At 40.9% G+C, this 12,682-nt stretch overlaps 1 protein-coding gene across 1 annotated transcript; it reads right to left on the reverse strand.

Annotated features, from left to right (window-relative positions):
• Positions 1-8,589: 8,589 nt before the first annotated feature.
• LOC125493782 (uncharacterized) lies at positions 8,590-11,833 on the reverse strand. The gene is made up of 3 exons (XM_048637301.1): positions 11,693-11,833; positions 8,904-9,081; positions 8,590-8,804 (listed from the first exon to the last, which is right to left on the reverse strand). The coding sequence occupies exons 1-3, from the start codon at positions 11,831-11,833 to the stop codon at positions 8,590-8,592; spliced, it is 534 nt and encodes a 177-aa protein (XP_048493258.1).
• Between the last annotated feature and the right edge of the window lie 849 nt (positions 11,834-12,682).

Genomic DNA, 12,682 nt, shown 5'->3' on the forward strand with positions numbered 1-12,682 from the left:
ATTATTTGTCCTAGTAAAGCAAAATATATACATACATGTAACTCAAGAGCTGATTCATCATATACTACTAAGCTGTCAGTTAGTTTTCTATAAGTTATAGTTTGTTAGAACTTAGTTACTTAGCTTGTTTATTACACATTGTAAACCCTCTTGTATATATAGTTTTTCTTTAGGCTGTAATTCATTCTAACAGTTCATGAAATAAGATTTCAACATAGAATTTATCTCTCTTTTCTCTTTGAGATAATTTAAATATTTTTTTTTGTGAAGTGCGAGAAAAGGTGGCTTATGGATATAGAGGAAATTCTTGGATTCACAACCCACGAGGCTTTTACTCAGTTAAGTCTGGGTATGAATGGTTAAGAGGTGAAATGGTTAGTGTTTCGTGGCAACGTTGGGTTTGGTGCAGGTTTAATATTCTTAAGCATAGCTTCATTTGTTGGCTTAATGCTTTAGGAAGATTAAACACAAAATCAAGGCTACTTTTGTTGGGAGTTAGCAATGATGACAGGTGTATTATTTGTGTTGCAGATTCCGAGTCCACCTCACACTTGTTCTTTGAGTGTGCTTTTAGCAGGGAATGCCTAAAGGCTACCAAGCAATGGTTGTTTATCTCATGTACCAGCATGCAGTATAAGACTTTATGCAAATGGATTGCAAGGAGGAAGGCATCAAAGTTCGAGAAAAATGTCCTATATGCTGCTGTTAATGCGTGTTTGTATAATGTGTGGAGAGCTAGAAATGAAGGATATTGGAACCAAAAGATACCTTCTATTCAAGCTACTGTTAAAGTCATTCAAAAGCAAGTTAAGTTTCGGGTTAGAGCTATAATGCCAGAATTGATTTCTGCTATCGATAAATCATGGTTTGATTCTTGCTAGATAAGAAATTTTGCCTGTATATAATTTATAGGTTACTTACTTGTGTACAAATTAGGTTGTAATTTTCTAAGGGTGTCTATTTGGGCTACGGCCTCGTAGACATGCTTTAAGTTTTGAGCTTTAATGAAATTCTTACTTTTACCAAAAACAAAAAAAAAATTTAAATTTTCTCTTATCTCTTCATGGTATCAACCTGATCAATATCTTGGTGCGCATAAACTCGATGAAGATAATATTTTCACCTAGAATCGAGAAATTAGATTAGCTTTAGGAGCTAAGAAAAAATGGATATTCATAGATGGAAAGATGGCTAGACCTCCATCTGATTCAGACGATTTGCAGAAATGGCTGAGAAATGATATGTTTTAATCGTGGATATTGAATTCCATTGATAAAGTGCGTGATTGCTGAAGGTTTCATTCTGCAACAATATGTAAATCAGTTGTATACTTGTATGAAGAAAACTATATATACAAGAGGGTTTACAAAGTGTATTAAATAAGTTAAGTAACTGACTTGTAACAAACTCTAACTAATAAAAATTCTACTCACCTCCAAACATCATGTTGAAATTGAAATTCTGAAACTGAAATTCTTTAATTTACCGAACACATCTTTCGGAATTGAATTCTGAAATTGAAATTTATCGTTTAAAATAATTGCTTGGGATCAATTCTTTCTCTCTGCTCTGATTTTCTGGTGCGACTATCGTGTTTCGTTGATGTTGTGGCAATCGTCGTCTCAGCTACTATTGTGTTGTAGGTTGTTATGGATTATTGGTGTGCTACTTCATTCTCTCTCTTCCTTTGTGCTTCACTAAAGTGAGATTTTTGGTTCCAGCATTAGTTGTTGCATTGTTGATATTGATTCAATGTTGATTTCTTGGTTGTCTCGGTGGTTCACTGCCTTTTTGTCCCTCCTCTGCTTTGTGCTCCTCCCTTCTACTATCCACTTGATTTCGTCAACTTGCGTCTACCAAATTGTTAGTTTTGAAACCAAGGATTTCTTGACCTAGTGGTTAAGATTAAGGTGTTGTGAATGATAGGTCATAGGCTCAAATCCCACGTCCCCTTATTTGTACTTTGTACTACTTTCGTGGCTCATATGGATAAAAAAAAATTGTTAGCTTGAGAGACAATTCAAAAGTTTATTAGCCAATAAACCAAGGGATGCCATCTAAATCTATCTCATTCAGTGAAAATAATAAAGAACACTAAAAAAATCTAACTTCTCAAGGAAGTATCAATAAAGATTCATGAGAAAATAGGCAGAAGACGAACTACTCCAGCGGCCAGCGGCAACGGAGCAGAGGACTACTCCACTGGCATGTTATTGTATCTATGACAGTCTACAATAGGTAGTCTTCAACAATATTTTCATCAAGACATTATTACAATAATATACTAAATCGAAGATAAACAAATGGGGCAATAACATGAGTTTGTACAATAGAACTTAGATGCAAATGAAGATCGATAAGCAAAGAGAAAAGTACGATTAGAGTATTTATTGTGGCAGATTAGGGTGAAAAACAATGTATAGAAATTTTGTTTCTAGCTTTTTTTTAGGAAAACTAGTGATAATCAATTGTAATTGATTATTTCCTCAATCTACATGTTTGAAATTGGCAATGATTTAAAATTAGTTGATAAACTTGTCCATGATTAAAACATGTACATATTTTTTCCTAAATTATAAATATTATAATTGATTGAGGGAAGCTGGATTGAAAGTGGCCCATTTAAATCAAAATATATGTGGCGAATGCATGATAAATGGATGACATGTGACACAGTCAGTATATTGGACGAATTTTGATTTGCCAAATGGCGAGAGCAAACATATAGATGACACATAGGCTAAATCATCAAGGTTTATTAGTATATATACAAATATATATTTGGAAAAATTGATTCTAATAATACAACCATTAAGTCGTTCGCTCAAATTAATCCCACATATTAACTAATTTTTAATAATCCAACCTGTTACGTAGTGCTAGACTCGTAAATAAATACTACTATCCCCAACAGTAGGTTTAATAATAAGAGACTTGTGCAACAATACCTGGACTCAAAATTCGAACTTGAGCTCCGCCTTCAAACCTGCAAAAAAGGACCCACCCTAGAGGTTTGGGTGGTATTTCTCCCTCCGAAGCTTAAGTCAGGTATCAGGAGTGCAAAGGAAACTTTTAGAGAGAGAAAGTAGAGAGAGAGAGAATTTATGGCAGACTAACAGTACACTGCTCTGAAAAACGTTCCTTTCCCCTGATTTTAAGGACTATTTATAGTGTCTGAAAAGACTGTTGTACCTTGATGTCACCCTAATTTGAGAACATCTGATTGGCTAAGCTATAATATTATGACACGTGGCGATCATTTACCGAAAAGTACACATCATCCATTCTATAGAGTTGTTCCTTTGCTTTTATTGGCCTTAGTACAGGTTGGGCCAAAAGAGAGCTAGTACAACCTTCTTTATCAAAAAAAGTGTACTTTAGACCATGCATCTTTCTGGGCCAAGTACTTGACTGCAGCAGCAAAGTGCCACGTGTAGGGTGGTGATGGAGCTATGTGTCTCATTTATAGCCGTCAGATGTTTTTAGGCTACAACATTTGCCCCTTAAAAGAGGATTTTTACCATTTTGCGTCCCCAGACGGTTGGAATTCTCTTTTAACCGACGGAAACTGCCCTATCTTTTTCAAGATGAAAAGGGTGCCATTTTTCCGGTCTCAACAGGTCAACCTTCAAGGGTTTTTTTGGGGATACAACGGTTACTTTACCGGAGGGGGAAGTCATTTTTAGCTCCCTATAAATATGTCCCCTTGTCCTTCCTAAAATTACTTTCACATCTTCGAGAGAATTTTTTAAAGAGAGAGAGACTCTGCTCCATTTATACTGAACTTTAGAGAGAGAAAGAGCCTTCGTCCAAGATCTCATTAAGTTTCTTTAAGCCGTCCAAGATCTTCGCTAAGTTTCCTTCATTCGTCCAAGCAATTTAAAAGGTATTCCTTCTGCTAATTAATTCTTATTTTGTGCTTTTTATTTTTCATTTTTTTTTAAGAAAAAATGGATTCGTCCTCTTCATCGAATAATCCCGACCGCTTAAGAGTTGGTCTTAACCCTAGAACAAAGAGCCTTTCTTCCTCGGCATATTCTAGAGTTGGGCATATTCTGGCCGGACATGCATTTTATTTATTTGGACATGGTCGGCAAAGTTAGACGACCCAGTCTTTACCCGTGCAGGGTAATCTAGCTCGCATCAAGCAAACAACTCGTATTAGACGAGGGGCGAATCTCCCGACCTCGAGCTCGGAAATGGATGTATCAACAGGCAGAGTCCCTGAAGGAGGGGAGCGTGAGATTCAGGGTGCTCGGCCAGCCAACCGAACTCCCTCTCCTGAGAACGTTTAGGAATAAAAGATCACTCAGAGGACCTCCGAGGCCAGCTCGTCCGGACAAGATTTGGCGGTGGACGAGTCCAATGAGGTGGAGGTCTCCTCAAACCCGTCCTATGATTCGGGGGAGCCGTCCACCACATCTTCTAAAATTAGACGCCGCTTAGGTCCCCTATCAGACCCTAGATTCATCCTAGCCGATAGTAGTTGGCTTGGACGAGTAGGATCGGACCTCAAACATTTTTCTTCTACAATACCAATGCCGGGGATCTCCTTCATACTGCCAGGTAGGGAGGATACCGTAGTAAGTGCCCCTGCCGGCCATTTTGCCGTTTATCGGCTGGCTTTAGACGCAGGGTTGCGATTTCCCTTGCATCCATTCATAAGCCGCCTACTTCTTCATTACAACATTGGCCACAATCAACTTACCCCTAACTCATGGCAGAACATTCTAACTTTCTTGGGCGTCTGTGAGTTAAAGGGAGTTAATCCCTTTTTGGCCGCCTTTACTCAAATACATTATTTATCAAAAGTACCCAAAACAATAGATGGAGCTTCGTTCAGCGTCTGCAACCGTCATGGCTTCTTGATGTCTTGGGATAAAACGTCTAAAATGCATGCTTGGAAGGCAGAGTTTCTATTCGTCCAAGCTCCCTCTGAAGCAGTTGCTAGACGTTGCTGCTATTTCAGCCGAGCCCCAACTACTACTGGTCGAACGGCTTCATTCCTGGAGCTAGAAGATGATTCAGCCGAGGAAATGATGAAGTACTTCCGAATTGCGTAGTACTCTACCACTAACAATTCGTCCTTCAAGGGTCCATCCAACTGGATTCCCTTTAAGGAGATGTTTTATAATGACAACATTCTGGTTGCCGTAAGCTTGCGGCAGGCCGAGGATAGAGGTATATTCGCTCAGATTTCGCTAAGTAAATAGCTTCGTCTTACAATTGTATCTTCACCTCAGTACGTTTTTCCTTTTCAGCTGCCGCCAAAGCCGTCCTGAAAAGTCTTGGATAGGAGACATAAGTATGTCTAAATTCACTAGCTCACTGTGGAAAGAGTACAACAAGTCCGGCTATGAAAAGAGGACGGACACCTTGGTAAGTAAAAGTTTCCTTTTCCTTTTTTCTTGCCCGGCTTCTTTCTTGGACGAATTCTTCTCTGAAACAAAAGGCGTCCTAGAAGTATCAGGTCGGTCTTCCTTAACCCATGAGGCTGGTCCAGGGAATCAACATGTTGGTTTCATTGACGAGCCACCGGATCTGGACGCCCCCTGCTTCGAAGAGGAAGGCGGCGAACCTTTATAAGGCCGGTTTCCCTCTTTTGCAGGACCTCGTCCAGGGAATCAATATTTTTATTATTTTTCTGGACAGGCTCTTTCTTATGAACGCTCGCAGCTTCCAAGAGAAAGGCGGCCCAACCTTTGGTGGCCAGTTTTTCTTCCTGGGGGAGGCGTCGTCCATAACGCTTTTTAACTTCCTTGGACGAACTCTCACCTGGCTAGAAAGAATTTGATGACGGTCTCCCTCTTTGGCAGGGCCTTGTCCAGGGGCCAACTTAGTTGGATATTGTCGATCTCCTTCTTTGGGCAGGCCCCGTCCAAATTGGGGTTTTGTTATTCTTAGGATGATTACCTTTTCTCTTGACGCTTTTGTATTTAACTTGTCTTTTTTCAGAAAAAACGCTCCAACGTCTAAGGCGTTGGCGGAGAAGGCGACCACAAAGAAAAGGTCGGCCGCAACGGGAGATGCCCCTCCTCCCAAAAAATCCAAAGGCTTTACGGCAAAGAAAAAGAAAGTTAACCGGCCTTCCCTGCCGAAGGTCAAAATTCCTCCTTCAATAGAGGAGACGACCATGGTTCCATATAAGGGCGCAGTGAGTTTGGCACCCCCCATTACTACGGAACAACCGGACGCAGTTGTTCTCTGGGGCGAGGCCAAAGGGGAACATTTTTCAGCCGGATGCGGCTAAGGATAGCTCGGCTTTTTCTGGGCCGGTAGCGGGGCTTGTTTCACAGATGCCACAGGCTTATAGATCGATCTCTCGATATTTTGGTGAGTCTTATTATTCTAACATAGTTAGAACCCTACGCGTGGGTGGACGTATAATGAGTCCGTCCAACAAACTGGCCGTGGTTATACTTGTCCGAAATACTAACGACTCTCCTCTTTCAGATAAAGGCAAGGGGGCAGCTGACGTAGCTCCTAACGGTTCTCCTATCTTGTCGGACGACGACTCCTCGGTGGCTTTTGCGAGGATGACTTTGGCCGACTGTGGGAAGCTCAAACAGGAGCTCTTCAAATGCTTCCATGAGCCTTACTTCAAAAGGCTTAGGAGGGGATTTATCTAGGCATGTAGGCTACATGCCTCAACTAGCTGCTGAGGTATAGTCTTCATTTCTCTACTGTCTTACTTTTATACTTTGCAAAATTGCTTTCTTTTATGATCATCCTGACATGCTTTGACCTTCCTTTTTTCAGCTATTTGCTCGCAGCATAGTAACTGAGAACTTGGCGAGATTGCTCAGAAAAGAAAACAAGTAGCTCGTCAGGGATGCTACAACTGCTGGGGACAAGGCTCAGTTTGCCATGGCCGAGTAGAGGTACTGCATCGCCAGTCGAGAGAAGCCTGGGAAAAGCGTTCAGCTGAGCTGGAGTTGGCCAACAAAAGATATCTCATCCGTCTTACCGAGCTTCTGGACGAGAAGGCTGCCCTTGAGCTGACTCTCAAGGAGGAAAAGAACACGACCTTTCTGACGGCTATTGACCTTCGGAGAGAGAATTGCTATCTCCGGGCGAAAAATCACGAGCTGAAGAAGGAGGCCACTGAGGCTTTTGAGTCGGCCAAAGAGGCTCTGAGTGAGGTAATAGATACCTCTAAGACTTGGGCTGTGAAGGCATTTGAAATGCTGGCCTAAGCTGATGACGTTCCCATATACGAACGTCGTCTAGAGTTTTAGGAAAGCCTTCGCAAAGCCACTATGGTCGGAAGGGAGCTTCCAGTCTTTCAAGAGTCTTCGGACAATGAAGAAGAGGAGGAGGCGGCCGATCCAGAGACTCAAGCCGATGGTACCAACGAGCCTCCCGAGCCAAAAGCTTAGTTTTGTTTCTGCTAAATCTTGGCCGCATGCCTTTTGTACTTAGCGTAGCTTGTTTTTTATAGTCTGTGTTGTAATCTTCTTCAGACTTTTATAATAGAATCTCTTTTTTCACTTATTGCCTCTTGCTTTCAACTTACTCAAACTTCAATAAATAACTTTAACAATTATGAGCGAATTAATTTGGTCGAAGAGAATCATAACTTTAACGCTTTCAACTATGGATGAATTCAATCTAATCATTATTTGAACAAGTGTTGGAGTTGTTTGACCTATAATGCGGACAATCCAATCATGGACGAACTAATCCAAGCAGAAGAATTATAACTCCAAGTGCCAAAGTTGTTCGGCCTGCAATGCCAGAGTTGTTCGTCAGAACTTACCCAAAAATGCTCAAGGGCTTGCTCCTCTGTACATGGACGAATTTGCTACTTGCTTTAGTGTATTTAATATGTGCTGGTTTCCTCCCCCCCCCCCTTCTTGGACGAAGAGATTTTGGCAAGTTCTTCGTTCTAAGAAGGAGAACGACCATGCTTGATAGTGATATACTTTACAAGGCAGAATAATCTAGGAATTTGGTAATCCGTCCGTCCTTGTTAAAGTTTGTAATAACTTATTCCTTTACTAAGGTGGTTATTACGATGAATGGCCTTTGGACAGAAAGTAAGACCCCTTTACTAAAGTTTCTTAATTCCAGCCGCCTTCGTTTAGGAGATTGATGTTAACTTTATAAGTTTATCAATTGGTGACTTTCGTCATGTGTAAACCTTAATGGGTTTTAACATGTTGGCCGATCTCCTAATAGAGGGTTTTTTGTTTTGCTGTTCTTTAATGGAGATTTTGTTCTAGACCACCGGTTTGGCCGATGGTAGGGTTCCCTTAGTCAAATAGTAAGGCATACCAAGTAAAGAGACAGTCATAGAGTGAAAGTAGATTTGTATTATATGAATTTTGCTTGGTTGGGGGCCAAGATACATGTATACATTCCACTTTTTCATTAATGTGCTATGGCACTTTGTTATCAGGAAGCTACAACTTTCAAATTACATCAGATGTAGTATTTTTTCAAATTATGTCCGAGGAATGGGACGACCACCCATCGCCTCTAGACGGACGGTGCCACTCTGGACTTCCTGGACGATATTTTAAGACCCTTCCCAAGTTGGCGTGAGCTTGCCCATTTCTTTGGCGCGACCGACTGCTTCTATTTTCCTTAAGACAAGATCCCCACCTTTAATGGCCGTCTGGTCACCCTCTTGTTAAATTCACGAGCCATTCTCAGTTCATACAACTGCATTCTTAGTAGAGCATTACCCCGAACTTCTGGAACCTGGTCCAAGGCCGTACGAAGGGCAACCCAGTTGGCTTCTTCTAAATATATCATAACTCGGAGAGTGGGTTCTTCTATTTCAATTGGAAGGACGGCTTCTGAGCCATAGGCAAGTATACATGGAGTCTCCCCAGTCGAGTTCTTGGCCGTTGTTCTAATTAACTAAAGAACTAAATGTAGTTCATCTACCCATAAACCTTTCGCATTGTCCAGCTTTTGCTTTATGCCGTTTGAGAGGATCTTATTAAAGGCTTCTACTTGACCATTTTCTTGAGCATGAGCAACGAAAGCAAAGTGAGCTTTAATGTCCTGATCGGCCAACGATACCTTGAGCTTAGGCGTCTCAAAATGCGGTCCATTGTCGAAGACAATAGACTGAGGCATACCAAATCTAGTAATAATGTTCTTCCAGATAAACCCTTTTACATCATTAGTGGTGATCCCTCTCATAGCCTCAGCCTCGACCTATTTAGTGAAGTAGTCTACTCCTACTATCACGAATTTCTTCTGGCTGGCCGCTACAGGAAACGGTTCCAAGATATCCATCCCCCATTTGGCGAAGGGAAGAGGAAAAAGAATTGGAGTCAGATAATTGGACGGCTTCTGATACACGTTGCCATGCTTCTGACAGCTATCAAATTTCTTCACGTATATCCCCAACAGTAGGTTCAATAATAAGAGACTTGTGCAATAATGCCTGGACTCAAAATCCGAACCTGAGCTCCGCCTTCAAACCTGCAAAAAGGGACCCACACTGGAGGTTTGGTGATATTTCCCCCTCCGAAGCTTAAGTCAGGTATCAGTAGTGCAAAGGAAACTTTTAGAGAGAGAAAGTAGAGAGAGAGAGAGAATTTATGGCAGACTAACAGTATACTGCTCTGAAAAACGTACATTTTCCCTGATTTCAAGGACTATTTATAGTGTCTGAAAAGACTGTTGTACCTTGATGTCACCCTAATTTGAGAACATCTGATTGGCTAAGCAGTAATATTATGATACGTGGCAATCATTGATTGGCGAGTACACATCATCCATTCTATAGAGTTGTTCCTTTGCTTTTACTGGGCCTTAGTACAGGTTGGGCCAAAAGAGTGCTAGTACAACCTTCTTTATCCAAAGAAGTGTACTTTAGACCATGCACCTTTCTAGGCCAAGTACTTGACTACAGCAGCAAAGTGCCACGTGTAGGGTGGCGATGGAGCCACGTGTCTCATTTATAGGCGTCAGATGTTTTTAGGCTACAACACAACCTTATAACATTATCTGCTCATATTGAACTGTAACATGTTGAAATAGGTTGGAGACCAGTAGCACACGTTGATTGGACATATGTTTTATTCTAATTAGTTCTAATTTATTTAATCAATTTTAATTAAACTAACCAAAACTAATCTAACCACCAAGGCACCAACCACACCACTACCACGACTAGAGATGGCAGTGGATAATGGACCCTATCCAGATTCGTGGATCTAGATCTATTTGGATCCTCAAAATTTGGACCCTATGGGTCCGAGTAGGATCTAGATCCTCCTTGGAAAAAACGGATATGGACCGGGTCCTAAATTATTACCCGAATCCAGATCCGTTTACCCATTTTTATAATAATAATATAATATTAGTTATTAAGTGTGATTACGAATTTTTGCTTGAATTTCGAATTATTGTTTTAATTAATGTACAAAATTACTGGATTATTTAATTCGAAAAATCGGTTGATAATTGTTAATCTTTTAGAAATAGTTGATTAATCTACAGTTTGATAATTAAATAGTTTTAAATGGTTGCAATGGTTATTTTTCATAAATTAAATGAAATTTTTGGTTGATATTAGATGTCTTTATTGTTTAAAATATTTAATTATTGTGAAGATTAGGATAGTTTGAAGAAAATAGGCAAGGATCCATTTAAGACCCGGATCCGTAGGATCCATACGGATATGGATCTGGATCCTCATCCTTATTACCCAATGGATCCGAGTAGGTTTTGAATCCTTGCCTAAATAACGAATCTGCATCTAGATCCTAAAGGACCGTGTCCAGATCCTACCCATTGCCATCTCTAACCACGACCAACCACACCACCATCACTACCACCACCACTACTGTCAACAACAACACCACCAACCTCTCTAACTTCACCACCAATAAACGACCCTCCAATCCCACCCTTTGTCCCTCCTCCACATCATAAACCAACACCCAACCTCACCCTATCTCCACCCCCACCAACCAAAATCCACCCTTTGAGGTCAAAAAGTGGTTTCAAGGATGAGGGTGTTCGTAAATGGTGGGGATTTAGGGTCACATTTGTGGGGTGGGGAGGGGTGCTAGCAATCAAGGTTGGGGTCTTGGGGATGGTTCACGTAGGGTGGGAGGGGGTGGTAGGTGTATTTCACAGGGGGTGGGGCCGTTGGTGATTGGTGGGTATTGAGGGGTGGTGAGGCCCAAGGTAAAGGAAGAGAGAAAGGTGAGGGTGCAATCCAGGGGAGGTAGGAAGAGAGGATAGCCCATGGTTTGGAGGAGGAGAGAGAAAGTTGTTAAGGAGTGATGCTTATGTGGACAGGGGGGTTTGAGGTAGTGGAGGTTGAAGGAGATAGGAGAGCAGTGATGGAAGTGCTAGGTGAAGGAGAAGAAGATGAGGTTGAAGGCGAAACGGAGGATTATTATTGAGTTTGATGCTTTTTTGTTAGGAGTTTGCCAGTCAGGTGGTGATGGTGGGTTGATTTTTTTGCCTGCCATGATGAAAAGGGAGGGATAGCTTAGAGATGAAAAGATAAACATAGGAAAAAAAAAATTAATTTTACAATTTCAGCATGTTATCGGTTTCGTGGTTGAATATGAGCAAATAATGTTAAAAGATTAGATTATTAAAAAATAATCAAAAGGTGAGATTAATTTGAGCGAACGACCTAAAGGTTGGATTATAACAATTAATTTTTTCCTATATTTTCTGATAGCAATCTAAATAAGCCTAAACTAGATACCAGTAGGAAGTCGAACTCTAAACCCAAATCCCTTGCTTGACCTATCTCCCACAAACCACAAGCCTTGACATAAGATTGAACCCTCACCTTAACATCCCTCAAGGAAGAAATGGAGAGGGAGTACCATCTCAGTTCAGTCATTTTGTTAGTTTTTTATTTCTAATTTTACCCGTATGTTTATGCGAGTGAGCTGCTTTCCAAAAAAAAAGGTAGGCTTTGATTTTAAAAAACTTTTAAAGGATGGCTCTCCTAAAACCCTCTCCTCCTAGCGCACGATAAGGGTTTAGCTATTGTGCGCCTGAAAGGGCGGAATGGGGCGGAAGAAAAAGACGGCGGGGCCGGAAAACACCGTTATGGCGTCGGGAGCTTCTCAGGAGGCTAGTGGTAGTGCTAGTATAGTCAGAGAGGAAGTAAATACAGAGAGTTCCGATGGAACAGTAACTGCGAATGCACAACCGATAAGTAGTGGATCGATTCGAGCTGGCTTGGAGCATGTGGAGGAAGCTACTCAAAAATGGCTGACTTTCACGGGGCAAAATAGGATTTCTGATAAAGGTATGGGTCTCATGTTTGTTGCGCCTAATATAGTGGAAGGTAATCCTACTGCTAAGTTGGATAAAAATGAAATTGATAGAATGAATTCTACTTGGGAAAATGCCATCATTGTGTATGTTGTTGGGCAAAACCCAGCCATGACTGCCATGTTAGGGTTTATTAAAGCGCAATGGGGTCTTAAAACTGAACCTGGAGTATATAAACATGATGAAGGATATTTTGTGGTGAAAATGAACTCGAAGGAAGAAAGAAATTCTGTTTTGTATGCAGGACCACATTTGTTTTTTGGTAAACCAATGATTGTGAAGAAATGGACAGCTACGTTTGATTTCCATAATGAAATTCTAAGAGTTGTGCCTATTTGGATAAGATTGCCTAATCTACCATTGAACTGTTGGAGTGAGAATTCATTGAGTCGAATTGGAAGTTTACTAG

This window comes from Beta vulgaris, chromosome 9 (genome assembly GCF_026745355.1).
Source record: "Beta vulgaris subsp. vulgaris cultivar EL10 chromosome 9, EL10.2, whole genome shotgun sequence".
NCBI classification, from domain to species: Eukaryota; Viridiplantae; Streptophyta; class Magnoliopsida; order Caryophyllales; family Amaranthaceae; genus Beta; species Beta vulgaris.

What these genes read in the sequence shown, in the direction of transcription:
- LOC125493782 (XM_048637301.1), bottom strand. Translation starts at nt 11,833, where the DNA reads ATGACTGAACTGAGATGGTACTCCCTCTCCATTTCTTCCTTGAGGGAT. An exon ending in TAGAGTTCGACTTCCTACTG is followed by an intron (nt 9,082 to 11,692) that starts GTATCTAGTTTA and finishes GGTATGCCTCAG; the next exon opens with TCTATTGTCTTCGACAATGG. An exon ending in AAAGCTGGACAATGCGAAAG is followed by an intron (nt 8,805 to 8,903) that starts GTTTATGGGTAG and finishes CCTATGGCTCAG; the next exon opens with AAGCCGTCCTTCCAATTGAA.